Genomic DNA, 21,208 nt, shown 5'->3' with positions numbered 1-21,208 from the left:
ACAATGTATTTTTTATATTATATTACATAATTTTATATTATATTCATACAATTTATTATTATTATTAATAATATATACATTTATAACACATATTTATCATTAAATTTTGTTCTGTGTTAAACGTTAAGGGTCTATGTTACTAATCTAGATTAGATTAATCTACGTTAGCTAGCTAGCTAGCTTCAACTATCCAAACATTCCCTGTCAGACTGAGCTGTATTACCAACGTTGGTCACCTATGATCACAACACACTAATGTAAGCTAAGTGATTACAGCCTCGCTACGTGCGCATGAAAGGGGTGGAGCTTGCAGTGTCTGACCAATCAATGGAGAGAACTGTCACAGGAGGATCAGTTTATGATCTTAAATAAATATAATAAATATAAACCTATGATGACAGTGAAGAGCAACAGTGTTAGTGCAGCACAGCAGGAGGCGGAGCTTTTATACTCAATTCAGATCTGATCCACTTCATAACTTGGTCCTGATCAGGTTAGGTGTTCAGCTTGAGTTTAAAATGATGAATAATTAAAATCCATAATTCAGACCAAAAACAACCTGTTGTTACAGAAAAGACAGGAATGAGAAAACAGGAAGCTGCTGATACTGTTAATGTGTAAACGTGTGAGATTATTAATGATATTAATCTATTGGATGATAAACAGACAGAGCTCTGCAGTTAAACTTTATTACAGCACACACGTGTTTCTATTCTATTAATGTTGGCCTTAACTACGTCAAAAAAGCAGGTGAGCTCGCTGTTTACACCAATCTTTAAAACAAATTTACGTTAGGAAAAAAAACTATTTATAGAACTACATAAATTTATCGTGTATTCAAGTTCAATTTATGCCATTTGTGATGAAAAGAAACCACATTGGAATATCTGTGTAAAAATCCACCAGAGACAACAACAACAAACACCAACATAGACAAAATAAATGAACACAGTATTAAACAAGTTACACAGTTTAAAACAAAAGAGATCAAATCCTCAACGCTCCTGTTTTCTTTATACGTAAACTGTAACAGATCAACACACGCAGGGATCTGGTTCTTAATGAAGTCCAGTACAAGCTGCTCAACAGTCTTCATCAGAACAGACGTGAGGACCACAGGATGATAGTCATTTAGACACGTCACTGGAGATTTCTTAGAAACCAGAATAATGGTGGAGTTTGTAAATCTGTCTGGTCCAATCAGTTCCTCAGAGACAAGTTGTAGAAATCTGTTAAAACAGGGACAAGTTGCTCGGAGCACAGTTTCAGTAGACGAGGAGGAATGTCGTCCAGACCTGGAGCTTTCTGGACCGAGGTACTGGACAAGACATGCTGAACTTCCTGCTGCGTCACCATAAAAGCACCCTGCTCAATGCATTCTGGGAAGATAACAGGGATCAACAGACTTAAAGCAACAGTAAAAGTTGTTGAGCAGAATTCATCCATATTGTCAGACTGGAAAACAAACCAGTCAGTGGCATCAAAGCAGATACTGACCTCTTCAGACCAGCACTGTACAGTGTGAGAAGTTGGTTTATGTTGTCTGCTCCTCTGTGTATGAGAAGGAAGCATGAGAACAGAGGAGTGATCATACATACATACATATATACATACATACATATATACATACATACATACATACATACATATATACATATATACATACATACATACATACATACATATATACATATATACATACATACATACATACATACATACATACATACATACATACATACATACATACATATATACATACATACATACATACATACATACATACATACATATATACATACATACATACATACATACATACATACATACATACATACACATACATACATACATACATACATACATACATACATACATACATACATACATACATACATATATACATACATACATACATATATACATATATACATATATACATACATACATACATACATACATATATACATATATACATACATACATACATACATACATACATACATATATACATACATACATACATATATACATACATACATACATACATATATACATACATACATACATACATATATACATACATACATACATACATACATACATACATACATACATACATACATACATACATATATACATACATACATACATACATATATACATATATACATACATACATACATACATATATACATATATACATACATACATACATACATACATACATACATATATACATATATACATACATACATACATACATACATACATACATACATATATACATACATACATACATACATACATACATATATACATACATACATACATACATACATACATACATATATACATATATACATACATACATACATACATACATACATACATACATACATACATATATACATATATACATACATACATACATACATACATATATACATACATACGCTGCCTTTAGGTTTCTGTAACAATGATCCAGAATATGTTCACCTCTAGTTTGCTGAGTCACATGTTGATAGTAGACAGACATTAAGTTACATTTATTAAAATCACCAGCTTCTATAATCACAGTGTTATGATGAACACTGTCACATGTGTGCAGAATGTCACTCATGTCATTTAAACTGTACATAATATAATTACATAGAACTCCTGAGGAAGATAAAAAGGGCGATATCTTAAAACAAGGCATTCCAAAATTTGCAGTACACGTTTGATTAATAATGGAATTGTCCGTGCATTGATTAATTAAAACACACACACCTCCACCTCCTTCACTGTGTCCGTGCAGAAAGCAGTGAATTACGGGGGTTGAACAGATGTGGAGCCATGTCTCACTGAGGCCTCCCGCTGGGACTGGATGAGGCTCTGAAGATCATCTGATTTGTTCAGGAGACATTGGACGTTCGTTAAGTAGATGGAAGGCAGTGGAATCCTGGAGGAGCGGCTCCACAGCCCGCCTCGCTGTCCCCGGTGTCGGCTCCAGGCTCCAGGCTCCAGGCTCCAGGCTCCAGGCTCCAGGCTCCAAGCTCCTGCTGCTCACCGCTGGCCGAGCCCCTCGCTCTGTTCACGGCCACTGGAGGGTTTGACCGCCGCTCTCCGCTTCCTCTCTGAAGTTTTTCCACCTCAGATCAGGGAACACTTGTGACATCTCACATACTTTGTCCTGAATATCCAGAAATGTCTTACGATTGTATTTCACAGTGAACACAAACAACATAAAACATAAGGTTAGCTGTATATACACATACATATGATGTACTGTAAATATTGTAAATCAATGCATTTATTGATGACAAATTACCGAAAATCCCAATTATGTCAATGAATTCAAATTACCCGCAAATAACTTACGGAACAAATTGAGTCACGTGACGATCAAGCATTTTTTAACTTCCGCTGTCGCAACTCTTTCATTTTTCTTTTTTTTCAGGATCTCATTTGCCTTTAGGTGTTTTATTACATTTTTGTAAGTATGATATTTGGACAGCTGTGTCTTTTATTGAGTTTAAATCACTGGTAATTTCATTGTAAACACAAAACTGAATGTGAAAGTACGTTTCATTCATAAACCTTCTATGGTTTAAATGATCAACTTACAGAGTTACTAAAGGTTCACTCAGAATGTAACTTATTCAAAATTAACCTCTTTATTTTGCCCCGGTACGTAGAGGGCGTGTACAGCTGTAGAGGGGGAGGAGCTACTGCCTCGGCTCTACAGAAAAGGCGGGAGAAGTTCAAATTTTTCAACTATCAATTCACGCAAGTCGTGTTGCTTGAGCTCGTGTCATTTACATTGATTATGAATGAATCAGTGTGAACGCACTTTTATTTGTGTTAAAGTTTGTAAATATTTAGTGTTTGTTGTTTTTGTGTTCTGAAAGTTTAGTTTCCTTTGTGACTAAATTAGTGGTGATTTAACACTTTGCTGTCTTTGGTGCTGAAACATGTCAGATGTGACAGATGGATGCTCAGTAACGGGTGATTGTCCATGCTTCTTTAACGCTGACTCATCATTCTTTTGTTAAACATTTAGGTTCATTTGTTGTTTGTGTTCATTGTGATATTATTGGTCCATTTATTTACCAAAAGGTGCTTTAATAAAATGTATTCCATGATATTTTTGTCTTTTTCTTACTGCTGGAACACGTGGCCTGTGTTCTGGGACCTGATGATGGATGGAGAGCTCCTCCTCCTCCAGCTTTAATTCATTCTCGTGCTGTGCATCACTTTGTGTCTCAGTGTCACAGCTCACCTGTTCATCTACAGTCTCTCATTCTTCTTCTGATATGTACTGTGGTATCTGCAGCAGACCCCCATTCCCTCATAAAACACAAAAACCTGTGAATGTGTTTTTTTTCTTCCAATAATCATTGATCGTTCTGAATGGAACAATCAGTAAATGTTTGATGGTCCTGGACCACCACATGTTCTAGTAGATGGAGATAATAATAATTTAACTAAATCTGTAATATAATATAACAAGAAGACATAGTCATCAACATCCCCCACCAGATTGGTTGTCACTATAACACAACCTTTTCCTAAATGTCCTAAATCTAAGAACTTAGACATAAGAAAATATTATCACATCAGAACATAAAGTTACTAAATATCTTAAATGAACGGACGGACATCAAACCTATATCCCCCTTTTCCACTTTGTGGCGGGGGATAATAATAATGACTAGAACTGGAGGCAGTTATTAAAGGGGGCCAAGCCTTCCTGCGTGACTCCGCCCCCAGGTTTTGCTGAGCCCGTGGACGTATGTCATGAAAGATGACGGGCTTGTGGCGAGCGTCAGGACACAGGTCAACGTCTTATTGTGTTTGCCATTATAGCGCCACCTTGTGGGGCACTTTTTGGTATGGGTGGTCTGTGCGTTCTTATAAATATATCCTGTAAATTTCACAGCCCTCAATATAATAATTCAGCTCAAATAAATGTTTATTTACATTTTATGTTGTAATAAGCCACGCCCACTTTGACCAATCGCAATTAACTTTGAGATACAGCCTTAGGAGCCATCCAAGGTCATACCCACCAAATTTGGTAAAAATCGGTCCTGACATTTAAGAGATATAAATATCCTATAATTGCAGCGCCCCCTAGTGACCTACATTATTCAACTTTAGCGCGTACCCCCACAGTCACATGCCAACCAAGGGTCTCAGATTTGGTGTTGTTAGCATTTGTTTTGACTGAGATATGCACCAGTTCGCATTTTTATAGCTTGTGAGAAAATTTTACTCGTTAATAATTTGTGTATATTTTGACTGAACAAAATTATTTTAACAACTTTAGATAAAGTCCAACTGAAGATTCTTCGTGACAAGTTTCATGCGGATTGGACAAAACCCCAAAGAGTAGTTTAAGTTTAAAAAAGTAGGTTTTCCAGTTTTCGCGCACAAAACTTGAGGCGGAAATGGGCGTGGCCTAGCTCAGCTGATTCAGTGATTTTCAGGGAATTTGTGGATATGAGATTTTTGAATGTGCAACACAGTGTGGGAGTTATAGGCCAAAACGCATTGACCTTGGTTATAGCGCCACCTGCTGGCAGTTATATGAGTTTCAAACTCTATGAAGGTATTGATACCCTGAAGCCACACACTGAATGAGGTCATCTTATCTTAAACAGCTTCTGAATGATCATAGAACCAAAGAACTAGAGCTGGGTTAGGATTAGGGTTAGTAGTAAGGTTTAATCAATCTTCCTACCAAAGTGTGTAACGTAACCTCACTGACCGTAACCACATGATTCATCTGACATGGATGTGTGCTGTGGTATCTGCAGCAGGTCCTGGGCTGGATTCAAACCTCTGGATTCATAGAGGAGCTCATTGTAGTGTTAACTGTTTAAAACCCAAGAATTAACTCTGATTATTATATATATCTAGAATAAAGTTAGACTTTACTAGTTACTGTGTGTGTGTGTGTGTGTGTGTGACTCACACAGGACTCACTCACACACTTTATTGTTACATGAGGACCCGGTGCAGCTACTCACACACATCATCAAAACACAAAATAAAACTAATTCAAACTCTCAGGACTTTATTTTGAAGGTCCGGTTCTTGTTCTGTCTGTGGTTCTACTGACCCATGACGCTGTCAGAGCAGAACCAGGTACAACAGCCACAGCAGAACACACAGAGTCCCAAACCAGGTCCTCCAGTCCTCAGAGATCACCTCCAACACGTCCAGCACCAGCCACTTCTCCAGGTCCTGGACTGGACCCACCTGGGCCGGACCCCCATCTGAGGAGGACCTGGAGCAACGATGATACACCAGTCAGTCAGCCTCCCCTCAGACCTGGTCCGGGACCATTGGCCCCTATTAGTGTGGCCCTACTTTCAGACCTCTGGGGTTTTGGTTCTGGTTCAGAGGTCTGTGGATGTTCAAACCAGTTAAATGTGGAACGTTCTGCAGCTTCAGAACCTGTATCAGTAAGGAACCAGAACCAGAACCATGGTGGTCTGAAACCTCCTCAATGAGACCTGATCCTGGTACCTGTAGCTCCAGGTCCTGGTTCTGCTCCTCTATGACATGAACATGGATGTTGATTTATGATGTGAATATGACAAGAAAATTAAACTATGGATGGATGGATGCTGATGGATGGATGCTAATGGATGGATGCTGATGGGGTTCTATCTGAACTCTCTCCAAAGCTCAATGAAAAAAAGTCACATTCACATTCATATACACAGTCTGTAGGACTTCCAGGTTCTCCTCACAGGTGATCTAAAGTGGGAGGGGCTGATTAGTTAGTCGTGTTAAGGCTCAAACAGGACGACTCCCAGCAGTGCAAAGATACATAGACTAGTCCTGGTGTCATCATCAACATGTATCAACCATCATTAAATATATCATTAAATATAACATTAAATACAACATTAAATATAACATTAAATACAACATTAAATATAACATTAAATGTAACACGACCTGTATTTCACCTCCTGGTGACAAAGAACAAAGATGGAGGCAAGCTACGATAGGACCACACCTTTAAAACACGTGTTAGGGTGGAGCTACACGTGGAGCTACATGTGTTAGGGTGGAGCTACACGTGTTAGGGTGGAGCTACACGTGTTAGGGTGGAGCTACACGTGGAGCTACATGTGTTAGGGTGGAGCTACATGTGTTAGGGTGGAGCTACACATGGAGCTACACGTGTTAGCGTGGAGCTACGTGTGTTAGGGTGGAGCTACACGTGTTAAGGTGGAGCTACATGCGTTAGGGTGGAGCTATTATGTTAGGGTGGAGCTGTTGTATGCTACCCACCAGCTGAGTGCAGGCACTGGGTGAACCTCCACCTGAACCTCCAGGGTGACTGGAGCTCCCTCCATGACGGCGGCCCTGGATACAGGCCGGCTCCTGGCTGGTCTGGTGTCCTGAACCTGGGCGGTAGGCGGAGCAGGGAGGGCAGGGCCTTGGATCTGAGGGGTGAGTCTGATCTCCTCCAGGACCACCAGAGGCAGGCAGACGTCCGGGTCCTGCTCAGCAGTTAGTAGATGGGGTGGAGGAGGTAGGGGCACATGTGGGTTAGCCTGCTCAGAGGTGCTGAGATCATGCACAAACTGCTGCCTGAAGGTAGAAGTGGTGATGGAGCTGACTGTGGGGGGCTCTGGAGGTACCACATGAAGATCTGAAACCTCCATGGAGGTCTGAGGGAGGGACGGACTGAAGGTGGGCTGATGGCTGTCAGAGGGGGCTGGACTTTGGGGGAATGATTGGTTCTGATCCGAGCAATTCCAGTGAAGGTGTGGTGGACGAGTGAGTTCAGAATAAGTTCTTGCTGGTTGAAAAGGTTTGGTCTCAGTTTGAAGGATCTTCACACTGAGGGTCACGTCCAGGTTTTGATCGTAGATGTTTGGATCCATCAGTGTCTCACTGAGGGTCCTGTTACCTCCATGTAGTGAATCTTCTGACTTTGAGACAATGTTCTTCAGGTAACCTAGACCAACACTGTTCTGACCTCCTCGGTCCTGTTCTTCTGTCCTGGTGTCTAAAGGGTTCCTCTCAGAGTCCAAGAAGAACCGTTGAGGACAGTGGTGATCTTCAGGGACTGTACTAAGTGAAACACTGAGATGGTCCTGCTCTAATTGGAATAGAGGGATCTGAAGGTGGTCCTGACGGAGGTTCTTCTGATTAAAGTCTGGGTGGAGTTTTGCGGATTCTATGTTTGAAAGAACCGTGCAATCCATCGTGAGAAGACCTGGGTGTTGAGGTTTTGACTTGTTGCAGCTCTGGCTTTTGTAGTACCTCCTGTCCTGATGGGCCTGAAGATGCTGTGGAAAACCTTCAGTCAGGGACATGTGGTTTCTTTGAAGTGAATCTGCGTCCGACTGTACTGGGTTGAGAAAAGTCTGGACCAGGGTGGTCTTCTGGATTGTTCTACTGGTGCATTTGAGAGGTTCCCTTTGAGATGGGCTTTGGTTCTGGTTATAAAACATCTGGTGGGTTTGTAGTGAGACTTCTCCTTTGAGTGGAACATCTGGATGAATTCTCTCTTCCATGTTAGAGAAAAGGTCTGGGGTTCTGGTCTCAAGGAGTTGGTTGAGTACAGAGGACATGTCAGGACCATGAAGGCTGGTAGATGATCCAGTCCTCTGGATCCCCTCCAGGAGGTCTGGGATCACAGATGGATTTAGTGCTAAGGACTCAGACTTGGACCTGTGAGACAGCAGGAGAAGAGACCATGAAGCTACTCTCACATATAAAGACGTTCATCTCGGTTTCGTACAGACCTGGTTCTGCTGAGATGGTTCTGGTTTGGACTGGGACAGCTGGGCCCACCCTGTGGTTGGACTGCACTGGTCCCAGGAGTCTCCTGCTGGTTCTGGGTCTGAACGTTGGTGGAGCTGAAGCAGAAGCCCTCCTCCTGGTCTGAGTGGACCAAGTAGGACTCAGGCGTCTCTGCGAGCGGTGGCAGTGAGATATCATCAGGTGATACACACTCATACTCGTCGTCCGTCAGCCCGTCTAGCTCCGCCTCTCCTCCTGCTGATGCATCCTGGGTAATGTAGGCAGAGTGTTAGAGGATCCCATGAAGCTCCTGTGGCTTCACACATTATGAAAACTCACAGGCAGAGGGGGCGGGGCCTGAGGCATGTTGGTGATGGCATTGTGCTGTGATTGGCTGGTGATGGTGCGAAGGTGTCGGCCGAACTCCGTGGAGGCGGAGCTAGACAGACAGCAGCGGTGTGTGGAGGTGAAGCTGAAGAAGGATGAGCCAGAATAACAACTGAAAACCAAAGAACTGATTCACAGGCAAACCCTTGATCCCACCTACCTGGACCCTGGAACCACCCGCTGACTCAGCGTCCATTTACAGCGTGTGCTGAGGTCGGGGGTGTGGCCTGTTTCCTTCAGCTCGGACTGGAAACAAACAAACACTGTCTGATCTGAACTAGATCAGACTGGTTGTACATGGCTTTTGACAGGACTAAACCCCCCATAGACCTAACCTCCATAGACCAAAGCCCCAAAAACTAAAACCCTCCACAGAACAAACCTCCCCAGACCAGTCAATGTTTGATCAGCCTGTGAGGGACTCATGGTGGTGTCTCACTGATCTACTGACCTGCTGGAAAAAGATCCAGAGCTTCTGCTCACCATGTCAGAGTCCTTCTTCTCCTCCTGCTCCTCATTCCTCAGCTCCCTGGTCTCCTCCTGCTCCTTGTCCTCCTGCTCCTTGTTCCTCAGCTCCTTGTCCTCCTGCTCCTTGTTCCTCAGCTCTTTGTTGTCCTCCTGCTCCTCGTTCCTCAGCTCCTTGTTCTCCTGCTGCTCCTTGTCTCCCTGCTCCTCTCGGTCCTACAGTCAGAGACACACTGAGTAGATCAGAGCTATCAGCTCCTCATGGATCTTCTAAAATGTTCACCTTCAGTTTTGTTTCCATCTCCATCAGCCTGTCACTGAGCTGCTGGATGGACTCCATCATCTCTGAGTGCTGACTCAGCATCTGGTGGAGCAGGCTCTGCCCCTCCTCCACCCCTAGAACACACACACACACACACACACACACTGCGACTTTGTGTGTGTGTGTGTGTGCGTGTGTGTGTGTGTGTGTGTGCGTGTGTGTGTGTGTGTGTGTGTGTGTGTGTGTGTGTGTGTGTGTGTGTGTGTGTGTGTGTGTTACCATGTAGTGTGTAGACCAGCTCAGTGATGACACTGATCCTCTCCTCCTGCTGAGGAACCGTTGGCCAAACAAAGGTCTCTAGTTGTCGGTACAACTCTGTCAGGGTAGTGGTGGTGATGCAGAGCTCACAGAGCCCCCCCACCTGGACCACGGTGGACCGGGCCTCCTCTAACCAGGCCTGGAACTGGTCCACGGTGTGAGTCAGTTTGCTGCTAAGCTCCACCCTCCTCCTGTGCTCGCACACAGCATGCTCCACTTCCCCCAGCATCCTTTGCAGCTGGTCCACTGAGTCCTCCACGACCCGGGTAACATTGACCTCTGATCCCAACCTCACCACCACGTCCTCCACACACGTCCTCAGAGCCTGGAGACACCAGAGAACACCTTAAAAAAGGTATGTACACCCAAAAATCTGCGTAAGGCAAAATCCTGTTGTTCACAAACTGTAGTGAGGTAGAAATGTGTGGTCTTTCACGTCAAGTCCTGAGGTGGCGTACGTATGTTTCAACCAGTGGGAGTGTACTGTAGCTGTTCCCTCTCAACGTTCTTGAAGCCAAAATACGGTGCGTAGAGGCGCTGCCTTCTTGCAAATTTATCATCATTTGGAGCCAGAGTCTGTGCAGTAGGGCCAGTGGGAGGAGCCCTGGTAACACGCCCCGCCCATTTACCGTACTACCCCGATGACTTACACAGCCCAGCTACGTCAAGAACATACGTATCTTTCCCACTGGAAATTCTACCAACGTCTTGTTCAGATCACAGAGGTTAGAACTAAACCACCATTTATCTACACTCTAATATCTAGTTTAATGGTGTCTCAGCTTTCCTTCAGGACCTAACTGATAATCACAGAGCTACGCAAGATCCACGGCTGTCAATCATCATCATATATGACGTCAAATCCCGTTTTTCAACCTCAAAAACAAAGTTCACAGAGAAATGATGACTAGAACCCAATGTATGGTGATAATAATTAATGATCACAGCAGAGTTTAGCTTTGGAAAATCAATATGTGACCAGTATATTAACTTTACAGTTTGACCAACGTCCATCATTGAGGACCTATACTGCAGCCAGTCAGCAGGGGGAGCTCTAACAATAAAAGCTTCACTTTCTCAGGAGGACGTCCTGTCCATCTTTTTCACAGTTTATGGGTTCTACATAGTTGATGCTTTAGATTCTAAGGTTTTTAGGCACATTACCAAAATAATACAATACATTCACACATGAACCTCTGAGCTGCTGTTCACATATCATTTACACATTTTCAGTTACAGTTTTTACATTTTCTTCATATGTCTGAACACTTTAGCAGCCTCACACACACACATCCTCAGATGGAGACAGAGACAAACATTAACCCTGATGTTTGCCATCAACACGTCACACTTTGCCATTATTATTATTATTATTATTATTATTATTAGTAGTAGTAGAATTTTCTGTCTCTTCTTTAATCCTCTTCCCACTTCTTTACACACCTCCAGTCAATCATTCAGCAAACTTTGTGTCTACATTAATGTTTATATTAATTCCAGTATCTTCACTGTTGAATCATCTCCGTTTTACATGTTGCTGTCTAATAATATTTAAAACAATATCTCTTCTTTCCAGTGTTACTGGTGGATAAAGCGCAGACTTTTCTTGTCAAGCTAAGGGGAATCCTGGTGCCTATCTCATTTAAATAAAATTTACATATGTAAATGTGGGCGTGGTCATATGTGTGCTCACGTCCACGCTGATTAAGATGTTCAAAGAATAGGTGCGTGGATCCAGTCCTACACACAGTTTCAAACATCTGTCTCTGGATCGAGACGTACGCTTATATCCACGTGATCACTGAGTAGCTCTGAGGACCTGGACCTGGACTAGGGGTGGGAACCTCACGATACAAAGCTGATTATTGATATATTGGTCAGAAATCAATCTACAATAATCTATGACATAACAAGAAAAAAAAAGATTCAGTGAATTTTTTTAATTTTTTATTTTATATCTGAAAGACAATAAATATAAAAAGTGTCCTATGAACAGTGACACTATTTCAGTGCAACATTTCTGTAAATAACACATAGTGATTTATGTAAACAATACATAGGGTCTTTATTACCAATGACATCATTAGTGAAATATTACAGTAAACAATATATTGTTTCCTTCAACAAACAGAGATAATATTTCAGTGAAGACGTACCTGCACATTTTAGTGAAAAAGTAGAAAAGGTTTTAAAAAATAATAAAATAAACCTTATATCCAAAAAATAATAATTATTATTTTTTTAAATCAATCATGTGAAAAAATATTGCAATATATCGCCGTATCAAGATATTGTCTCACTCCTAACCTGGACTGGGTCGTACCTGCAGTTTCTCCTGGTTCTGGTCCACCTGCTGCAGCTGGTTCCTCACAGCCTTCATGGTCCTGCTGACCTCCTGGTTCTTCAGGAAGGAGAACTTCACAGTGCTCACACGTTTCTTCATGTTCCTCATGGACTCCAGAAGCTGAAAAGAAACACACACACACACACACACACACACACACACACACACACACACTGCTGCGATCAGTAAACGATCAGAAGAACCTATAGAATCTGTAGAGGTGTGTAGACGTGTGTGTTGACAGTGGTTGTGTAGATGTTGTGTTGTGCTGTGGTATCTTCAGTGTGTGCATGTGTGTGTGTCAGCTGAGGACACACACTGAAATACACACCACCACCACTAGAGGTCACTGACTGCACTGTAGGCTGATTAGACCTGAGGAACATCTTCATGGAGACCCTCAGAGTGTGTGTGTGTGTGTGTGTGTGTGTGTGTGTGTGTGTGTGTGTGTGTGTGTGTGTGTGTGTGTGTCTGAGTGTGTGTGTGTGTGTGTGTGTGTGTCTGTGTGTGTGTGTGTGTGTGTGTGTCTGTGTGTGTGTGTGTGTGTGTGTCTGAGTGTGTGTGTGTGTGTGTGTGTGTGTGTGTGTGTGTGTGTGTGTGTCTGAGTGTGTGTGTGTGTGTGTGTCTGAGTGTGTGTGTGTGTGTGTGTGTGTGTGTCTGAGTGTGTGTGTCTGTGTGTGCGTGTATGTGTGTGAGTGTGTGTCTGTGTGTGCGGTAATGTGTATGTGTATGTGTGTGTGTGTGAGTGTGTGTGTCTGTGAGTGTGTGTGTCTGTGTGTGCGTGTATGTGTGTGTGTATGTGTGTGTGTGAGTGTGTGTGTCTGTGTGTGCGTGTATGTGAGTGTGTGTGTGTGCATGTGTACGTGTATGTGTGTATGTGCGTGTATGTGTATGTGTATGTGTGTGTGTATGTGTGTGTGTGTGTGTGTCCAGTTACAGCTGAGGAAAGTCCCCATGTGTTAAAAATAACATTCTGATCTTAGTTTTTAGGATGGCTTCATTCGTCACTTCCTGTTGCTGTGAGAACTCAGATCATTCATCTCAGTTACTTTAACCAAACACACATTCTGACCTTTCACAATAAGAGCCCTGACTGTAGCAAGTATGGAGTTATGAGTCCTTTTGGTTTGACCAATGACAGAGGATGTCCTAAATGTCCACCATATTTCAAGCTCATTAACCACGCCCACTGACATCAGCTCATTAACCACACCCACTGACATCAGCTCATTAACCACACCCACTGACATCAGCTCATTAACCACACCCACTGACATCAGCTCATTAACCACACCCACTGACATCAGCTCATTAACCACGCCCACTGACAGCAGCTCATTAGCCACGCCCACTGACAGCAGCTTATTAACCACGCCCACTGAGAGAAGTGAACAGGTGAGGTAATGAAAACATCAGCTACCTGCTGGATGTCGTCCTGCAGCAGACGGGATCGCTGATCTCGGTGTCGAGTCACTTCCTGCTGCCATGACTCATAGAGCGAGTCCAGAACCACCATCCGAGATTGTAGGAGCTCCGTTCTAAACCCTGCCCACTCCTGCAGACGTAACAGGTGGGTCAGACTGAGTGGGCGTGGCCTGACATACCTGTTAGACAGTGACGTACACAGTGGGCGGTGGCGGTGCAGATGTCCGTCTTCAGCCTGGAGGTTCTCCTGACAAGGTCCTGGATGTGTTGGTATTCCTCAGTGGACCCAGAGCGTGGGTGGAGCAGCGCCTCCAGCTGGAGGAGGAACACATCACATTACTGTGGGTGGGGCCTCACTCTAAGCCCCTCCCACAGTCTGCAGCTCTGTGTCAGTGTCCTCACCTGATTGGCTGAGCGATGGAAGCTGGTGCTCAGCTCCAGGATGGACTCGCTCTGATGGATCTTCATCTTCACCTCCTGATGAAGCTTCAGCAGCTTCTGAAGGTCCTCCTCCTCCTTGCTGTCGCGCAGCTCAGCCTGGACCTCAGCTTGGAGACACTGCTCAGGACCACACAACACATGTTCTACTAAAAGGAAAGGATGTATTCTTTATACGTCTGTGACAGAGGACAGGAACAGACCTATGTATGTAGATGCTAAAACTTTTGGCTAAGGCTTCTATTTTGGAATGCATTTTCATTTTACTCATAGACATTTTATTGTGGAGGGACCACTTTATTTTGATACCAGACTGTGTTCCGATGCAGGTTTTCTCAAAGACTTACAGAGAAATGCGGCCTGGCCCGACTGAAGCAGAGACGCAGGTTGGACACCTGCAGGTCTGAGCCTAATTCCACCAGGCTGCTGGAGTCCAGAAGGTCCGACACACAGTCCAGGTTCTGGAGGGTCTAAGACACAGACCAGCTCAAAAAAAAAACCAGCACATGTCAGTGGTCCAAACCTTGATAAATCTGTACCTTTCGTAGTCTGTTCTTGGTCTGTGTTTTCTCCTCGTGCTGTGTCGGATAGACACGGTCCTTGCTTTGAAGCTCCTTTACCTGTTGGACAGCAACCTGCTGGTTCTGGTTCTCGACGTGATTACTTTGTTTTATCTGAGCATGGAGGCTCTGACGTTGGATCTTGAGGTTCTGAACATTGTCAACATGTTTTTGCTGAAATTGTTCTTTCTTGTCAAAGAACAGTTGAGCCTCATCCAGCTGGTCCTGGTCCTGGTTCTGCTGAGACTGGACAGGTTTCTGTTCATTCTTTACTTGGTTTAGGTTTTGGACCTCAATGTGGTCTTTAATTCTGATTTCTGTAATCTGGACCTGCTGATTCAGTAACTGGTTGTAGTGACTATGTACTGGGTTTGTCTCTTTCTCATTGAGGTTCTGAAACTTTTGGTTCTCATCTTGCTGTTGATGTACTCCCTTCTGTTGCTGGATTTCTGGTCTTAGTATCCTGTCCTGCAAGCCCTCCAGTTGTTGGACTTGGTCCTGCTGGTTCTGGACCCACATCTGGCTCTGCTCAATCTGGGCTTTATGATTCTGACTTTGGTTCTTCTTGTTTTGAATGGTCTCATTCTTGACTTGGAATAGACTGACCTCGTTATCCTGGTTCTGGATTAGATGATCCAGAACTGGTAACTGATTTGGCTGAACCAGATTTCTGTTCTGGACCTGGCTTTTTTCACTGTAGACTTCTAGGTTCAGTGCTGGGTTTTCCTCCTTCTGTGTCTGATGGTTCTGGTCACACTGGTTGAGTCCTAGTTGCTTCAGCTGAACTGATTTCGGGACCTGGTCTTGCTGAGTCAGGACCCAATTCTGACTTTGGTTCTTCTGTTTCTGAACAGGTTGTTTTTTGATCTGGAACAGTTGGACCTCAACCTGCTGGTTCTGTAGCTGCTGAGTTTGGACCAGTGTGAACCTGTTCTGTAATTGGTTCTTCTGGGTCTGGTCCTGAATCCTGCTCTTTCGGACCTTGTTTTCTTTAATCTGACTCTTCTGGTTGCAGTGACTTGGTACTGAGACCTGCTGGACCTCCTGATGCTGGTCCTGGACCCAGTAGTGGTTCCTGAGCTGCTCCACCTCCTCCCAGGTTCTGTGGAGGTGCTGTACGGTAATAATACATCATCATCATCATCATCATCATCATCATCATCATCATCATCATCACCATCACCATCATCATCCTCACTGACCTGATCATCCATCTGTATGAAGTCCATCAGTGGAACCAGGAGTTCCTCGTGAACCTGAGCAGCTCTATTGCGTGGGTCAAAACCAGTTGTAGTCCTTCCTCTCCTCAGCTGCTCAGTCAAAGCCTTCAGAGGAGTTAGAGGTCTGTAGCACCCACTGAGGAGCTCAGGCCTGGTTCTACTGGTCCAGTCATGTAGGACCTTCTCTTTTACACACAGCAGGTTCTCCTTCTCATTGGGTGGTAGAGGAGATTTCTGGTCCTGGATCTCTGGTCTGGGTCCTGACCTGGGGTCTACACTGTGTCCAGGCTCTTGGATTTTGGTCTTGTCATGTTTCAGAGTTGATCCTGGGTTCAGGTGTGATGTGAGCTCTATCTGAGACCCAGTAGTCTGTTCTGATCTCAATTCAGGATCCAGATCTTTGGTCTGCTCTCGTCTTCTCTTTGGTACTGTGATGGGACCAGTTTTTAGTCCTACCTTGGATCTGGACAGGTTTCCACAATCTTCTGTTTCAGTTCTAGACTTCAGTCTGAATCCGACCTGAATGTCCAGACTGCTGGATTCTTCTGTTATAGGTTCAGGTTTTGGATCTGAGGTAGATCCTGACTGAAGGGTTCTGGATTCCTGTTTATAACCAAGGTCTATATTTAGTCTTGATCCAAGTTTCACCTCCTGAGTGGATCCAGACTCTTGTTCTGACATGGTCTCTCTTTGAGGACCTGAGTCCTCTGTAGACTTAAATCCTGAGTCTACTTTTAAACTCAATCCAGGTTCTAGGTTTCCAAAATCCTCTGCTGTTGTTAGTCCATGGTCCAGGATCAGGTCCTGCTCAAGTTCTTGGGTCGTGTCCTTCTGGGTTCAAAGGTTTCAGAAAGAGAAGATTAATCAGATTGAGCCAATTAATGAATAAAGACAACCATGTGACTCTTACATCACGCTCAGACTCCGCCCACTGCTGCAGCTGAAGCTCCGCCCACTGCTCCGCCCCCCTGCGGCGGTCCTGCAGCTGTTCCATGAGCTGTTCCAGCATGGCGGTGGTCCTCCCTGTGGGCTGAGATGATCTCCTGTAGTGGTTCTCAGAGCTCTGGAGCTGATGGAGCTCCTGCTGAAGAACAGTGAAGCTGCTCAGAGCCTCCAGAGACTTCTCAAGAATATCTGCAGGACGCACACACACACCAACGCACACACACACCAACCAATTTAGACCACATCTGAACTGGGACCATCAGGGGGCAGAGCCTCATACCTCGTCTCAGACGCTGGTACAAGATCAGGACGTCACACAGAGCTCCAGCCTCTGGTCTGAGCTGCAGCTGCTCTAGTCTGTCCACACACACTGACAACTGACACAGACACAGACACACACGTTTGACGCCGCTGGTCGCTGTGAGGCGTTAACTTCCTGCTCCTACCGTGCTGACGTGATGGTAAAACTGCTGAGTCATCCTCAGCAGAAGCTGGCGCCTGTGCAGGAGGCGGAGCATCAGAGCCCATCCCTCCTTTAGAGAGTCCAGCACTGCCTCCTCCAAACACGCCTCATTCTGCTCCACCCACTGCCTCTGCATGCTCCGCCTCCTCTGCTCCACCCACTTAGTCTGAATCTCCACCAGCGCATCTGCCTCATGTTTCTGCACACAACACACAACACACAACACTACTACACAGCAGTTGACTATTAACTCTATTTATCAAGTTGTTGAGTACAATTTCAGCATGTTTAATAACTGTAAAGTTTCTAAAATGGAGAGATTAAAAAATAGAAACAAAACAGAAATGTGTTCAACCCTGAAACTGAATTTAGGAAACTTTGTAACAGGAATTGTGACACATTGTTTTCCTTCTGCTGATTCCCAGGTCAGGGACCTCTGACGTAGACTAATCTTATTCAGTATAAATCAGCAACATCGTGCTGACACATGCTAACAGATGCTAACCTGTCACTGTGGTAGAGGCAGTGAGGAGGACACACTTGGTCATTGCTTTTTACTTCTTAAAAATAAATTCAGCCCAGTCGCACAAATTGTGTTGGCACGCACAAGTTTGTGGGCGACCGTGGCTCAGGTGGTAGAGGGTCGTCTTCTGATCGAGAGGTTGGGGGTTCGATCCCAGTACCTGACTATGTGTCGAAGTGTCCTTGGGCAAGACACTGAACCCTAAGTTGCTCCCAGTGGTCGACTAGTGCCTTGCATGTCAGTCCTGTCCCACTGGTGTGTGAATGTGAGAGTGATTGGGTGAATGAGCTGATATGTAAAGCGCTTTGAGACTGTTTCAGTGGTGATAAAGCTCTATATAAGTTCATTCATTTACATTTACAAAGGAAAATATTAAATTATGTGATAGAGACACAAAAACCAGTGGCACTGGGTTCAAATCATGTGAATGAAGCCACTCAGTGTGGGGTCCCAACATGGCCGCCTGTTGCTCAAACTCAGTACAAAAATGCTGAGGCGCTATCCACAGATATACTAAATATAAGCAGTCATTGAAACATCTTATATTTCACACACAGTCAGACTTTTATCATTAATGAAGGAATAAACTGAGTTATAGTCTTTGAAAACTCTCAGTGTGTGACTGTCAGAGACCTCAACATGTTTAAACACAACCTTTAACGGAACACAAAATACACACTTACACATCGTACTCACCCTTAAACTGGTCTTTATCACAACTAAGTCGGCCAAAAATAACCAAGTTACTGTATTTTTTATTTTTATTTATTTATTCAGTTTATTTCCGACATGGTTACATTCACTTTTTTTTTTTTTTTTTTTTGTACATGCCGAAAAAGGAGACGAGAGGAGCAGTTTGCTTATCTGGGTCCCGTCCCCTGTTTTACCATCGCAAATTTACATGGGTTTACATGTCTCTCTGGTCAAACATTCTTGAGTTGTTCTGAACAGTCCTTTTTTGTGTATTCTCATCTGTAGTCAGTGTTGTCTTGTTTTTATTCCTCCTCCTCTCTATCATTGTTCGTGTTGGCCTTGTTCCCTGCCAGTCGTTGTTAGCATTCCTCCAGTTCAATAATAGTTCCTCTTTCGAAGGTGTTTGGAAGGTTTTTCCCTTTTCATCCATAATGTCACCACTTGGGAATGTCTCTTTTGGACACACAAGTTTGCAGCTTGTTTTTTCTCTACGTCAAGGTTAATCCAGCTGTTGTTAGTTCTATTGGCAGTGTTGTATTTTCCACTGTTAGATTTAACTTGTATAAACACATTATTATATCTTAGTTCATAAGCAAGGTAGTAATTTCATTGTACAGGAAAACGTGTTTCTAACTGCACATATGACAATAAACACTTTGAATTTAAATTTAATGTAATCCTTAATCACCCCACCACCTAGCAATTGAAATGAATAAATGACAGACCTTTTTTACTCTTGGTTTCCACATTTAATTCAGTCTCCGTAAAATAATCACAGTCTGAGTTTTGTTTCCAGTGTTTATATAGATCTGGGTCCATATCCATGATTACCATCAGTAGTGTTGTTGTTTAGGTGGATCCTTCGTATTTTCCCAAGTCTTCCATCGTTTTGATGAGGATTGGTTTTCCATTCTCTTCTCCCAGTGGTGTGATGTAAATCCTGCAGTTCCTTGTCTATGTCTTTAAAATCTTTCCTCCTTTTTGTATTTGGCGTGCCTTCCATGCGATGCTTGCATTTTGTTTTGTCAGGTTTTCATTAATAAAAACCTTCGTTTCCTTCAGCTTTCTTCCTTGCTTCAGTAGTTCTCCTTTGAATTTCATATTCGTGAAGGTTATTTTTACAGCTCTGTTATCATTTTTGTTTGGCAGGAGATGGCAGGAGTTGATGTTGTCAGGGTTCAGGACAATGTCCTTCGACTCCAGGTAGTCAATGACCTGTTGTTCAATCGATTTTGTTTCTTCGTCACTCGCGTAACTCCTGGGTTTTATCTTTAGGCCTGTGATGATGACATCTTTCTCTCTTTCCTTTTGTTCCAGCTGTTCAACCCTGGCGTTCAACAATTTTATCTCTTCAGCATTTCTTTCATTCTTTTCTTTCAGTACCTTTGCTTCGCTTTGTAGGTTTTCCAGTGAATTTTCCAGCGTCTTTTCCAACGACTTTATCTCGGCAGATAGGTTTCGTAGACCCTCGCGTATCGTCTCCTTGACCTCTTCCAAACCCGAATTGGGTTCTGAAGGGCCTCCCTGCGGTTTTTTCACCATTTTCCTTCAGTCTTGGGCCCAATTTTTCAGGCTGTTCAGCTGTAGCCAAGGTCGTGTTATCGGAGCGAATGAAAACACGTCTGCTCTCTCCAAAGACCAGTGATGTTATACTCTGGTCTTTGGACCAGAGTATAACATCACCAGAATGATTACATAATTCACTGTATGTAATCACACTGTGTTAATGCTAGCTGTGCTAGGATGGACCGCTCGTGCCACTCTACCGCCCTCTAGCGCATGGGCGGGACTTAAAATTTTAAAAGTGGTAGGAATATAAAAACACAAAAAAAACTTCAGTTATGTAATTAAAGAGTGTGTGTGTGTGTGTGTACCTTCAGTTTGTCCATCAGCTCCTGCTGGTCCATGATCAGGGTGAAGTTCTCCTCCTGGTTTGATCCGATCTCACACAGTCCTGGTTGGACCTGAACCAGCTGGAGCTGGAGTACAGAGCCACTCTGTAACACACACACACACACACACACACACACACACACACACACACACACACACACACACACACACACACACACACACACACACTATTAGTTCAACCTTCACAACATTAAGTCATTTGTTTACATCATAGTATCAGTTTCTCCTTCATCTGAACAAATTACAAATATTTTTGAACATTTATCAGTTGCTTTCATTAAATTCTCTGCTGTTTTATAACATTATTATTAGCTTATGTCATGTCAGTCAAAATGAACTGTACTTATAGATGCTGAATAATCGTTCCCAATAAAACTAATAGTCTTCATTTCATTGCATCAGTCATTACATACAACATTGTTGAACTAGTTATCAAATTCTGTCAATTTTACACCTTTTCTTTATGATTTTTTCCAGGTAATGTTTCCTAA

At 43.3% G+C, this 21,208-nt stretch overlaps 1 protein-coding gene across 2 annotated transcripts in view; it reads right to left on the bottom strand.

Moving 5' to 3' along the window:
* Window positions 1-6,047: 6,047 nt before the first annotated feature.
* Window positions 6,048-21,208, bottom strand: part of ccdc141 (coiled-coil domain containing 141) — a 20,542-nt gene continuing 5,381 nt past the window's right edge. Inside the window, exons 3-21 of one of the 2 annotated variants that reach the window (XM_028435603.1) lie at window positions 20,678-20,800; window positions 17,571-17,786; window positions 17,405-17,501; window positions 17,090-17,313; window positions 16,162-17,010; window positions 14,939-16,072; window positions 14,747-14,869; window positions 14,364-14,519; window positions 14,160-14,276; window positions 13,957-14,091; window positions 12,516-12,656; window positions 10,154-10,517; window positions 9,896-10,008; window positions 9,631-9,828; window positions 9,308-9,393; window positions 9,100-9,232; window positions 8,763-9,028; window positions 7,297-8,688; window positions 6,048-6,277 (exon numbers count right to left, since the gene is read on the bottom strand). In XM_028435603.1, the coding sequence (XP_028291404.1) occupies window positions 6,121-6,277; window positions 7,297-8,688; window positions 8,763-9,028; window positions 9,100-9,232; window positions 9,308-9,393; window positions 9,631-9,828; window positions 9,896-10,008; window positions 10,154-10,517; window positions 12,516-12,656; window positions 13,957-14,091; window positions 14,160-14,276; window positions 14,364-14,519; window positions 14,747-14,869; window positions 14,939-16,072; window positions 16,162-17,010; window positions 17,090-17,313; window positions 17,405-17,501; window positions 17,571-17,786; window positions 20,678-20,800 (6,024 nt within the window). In that variant the 3' untranslated portion in view covers window positions 6,048-6,120. The remainder of the gene's footprint in view (window positions 6,278-7,296; window positions 8,689-8,762; window positions 9,029-9,099; window positions 9,233-9,307; window positions 9,394-9,630; window positions 9,829-9,895; window positions 10,009-10,153; window positions 10,518-12,515; window positions 12,657-13,956; window positions 14,092-14,159; window positions 14,277-14,363; window positions 14,520-14,746; window positions 14,870-14,938; window positions 16,073-16,161; window positions 17,011-17,089; window positions 17,314-17,404; window positions 17,502-17,570; window positions 17,787-20,677; window positions 20,801-21,208) is intronic. The other variant, XM_028435605.1, reaches the window with a different exon arrangement.

Source organism: Gouania willdenowi, chromosome 21 (assembly GCF_900634775.1).
Source record: "Gouania willdenowi chromosome 21, fGouWil2.1, whole genome shotgun sequence".
In the NCBI taxonomy this organism is placed as follows: Eukaryota; Metazoa; Chordata; class Actinopteri; order Blenniiformes; family Gobiesocidae; genus Gouania; species Gouania willdenowi.
Note: the sequence above shows the minus strand (reverse complement) of the source record. Positions and strands in the feature narration are given on the sequence as shown.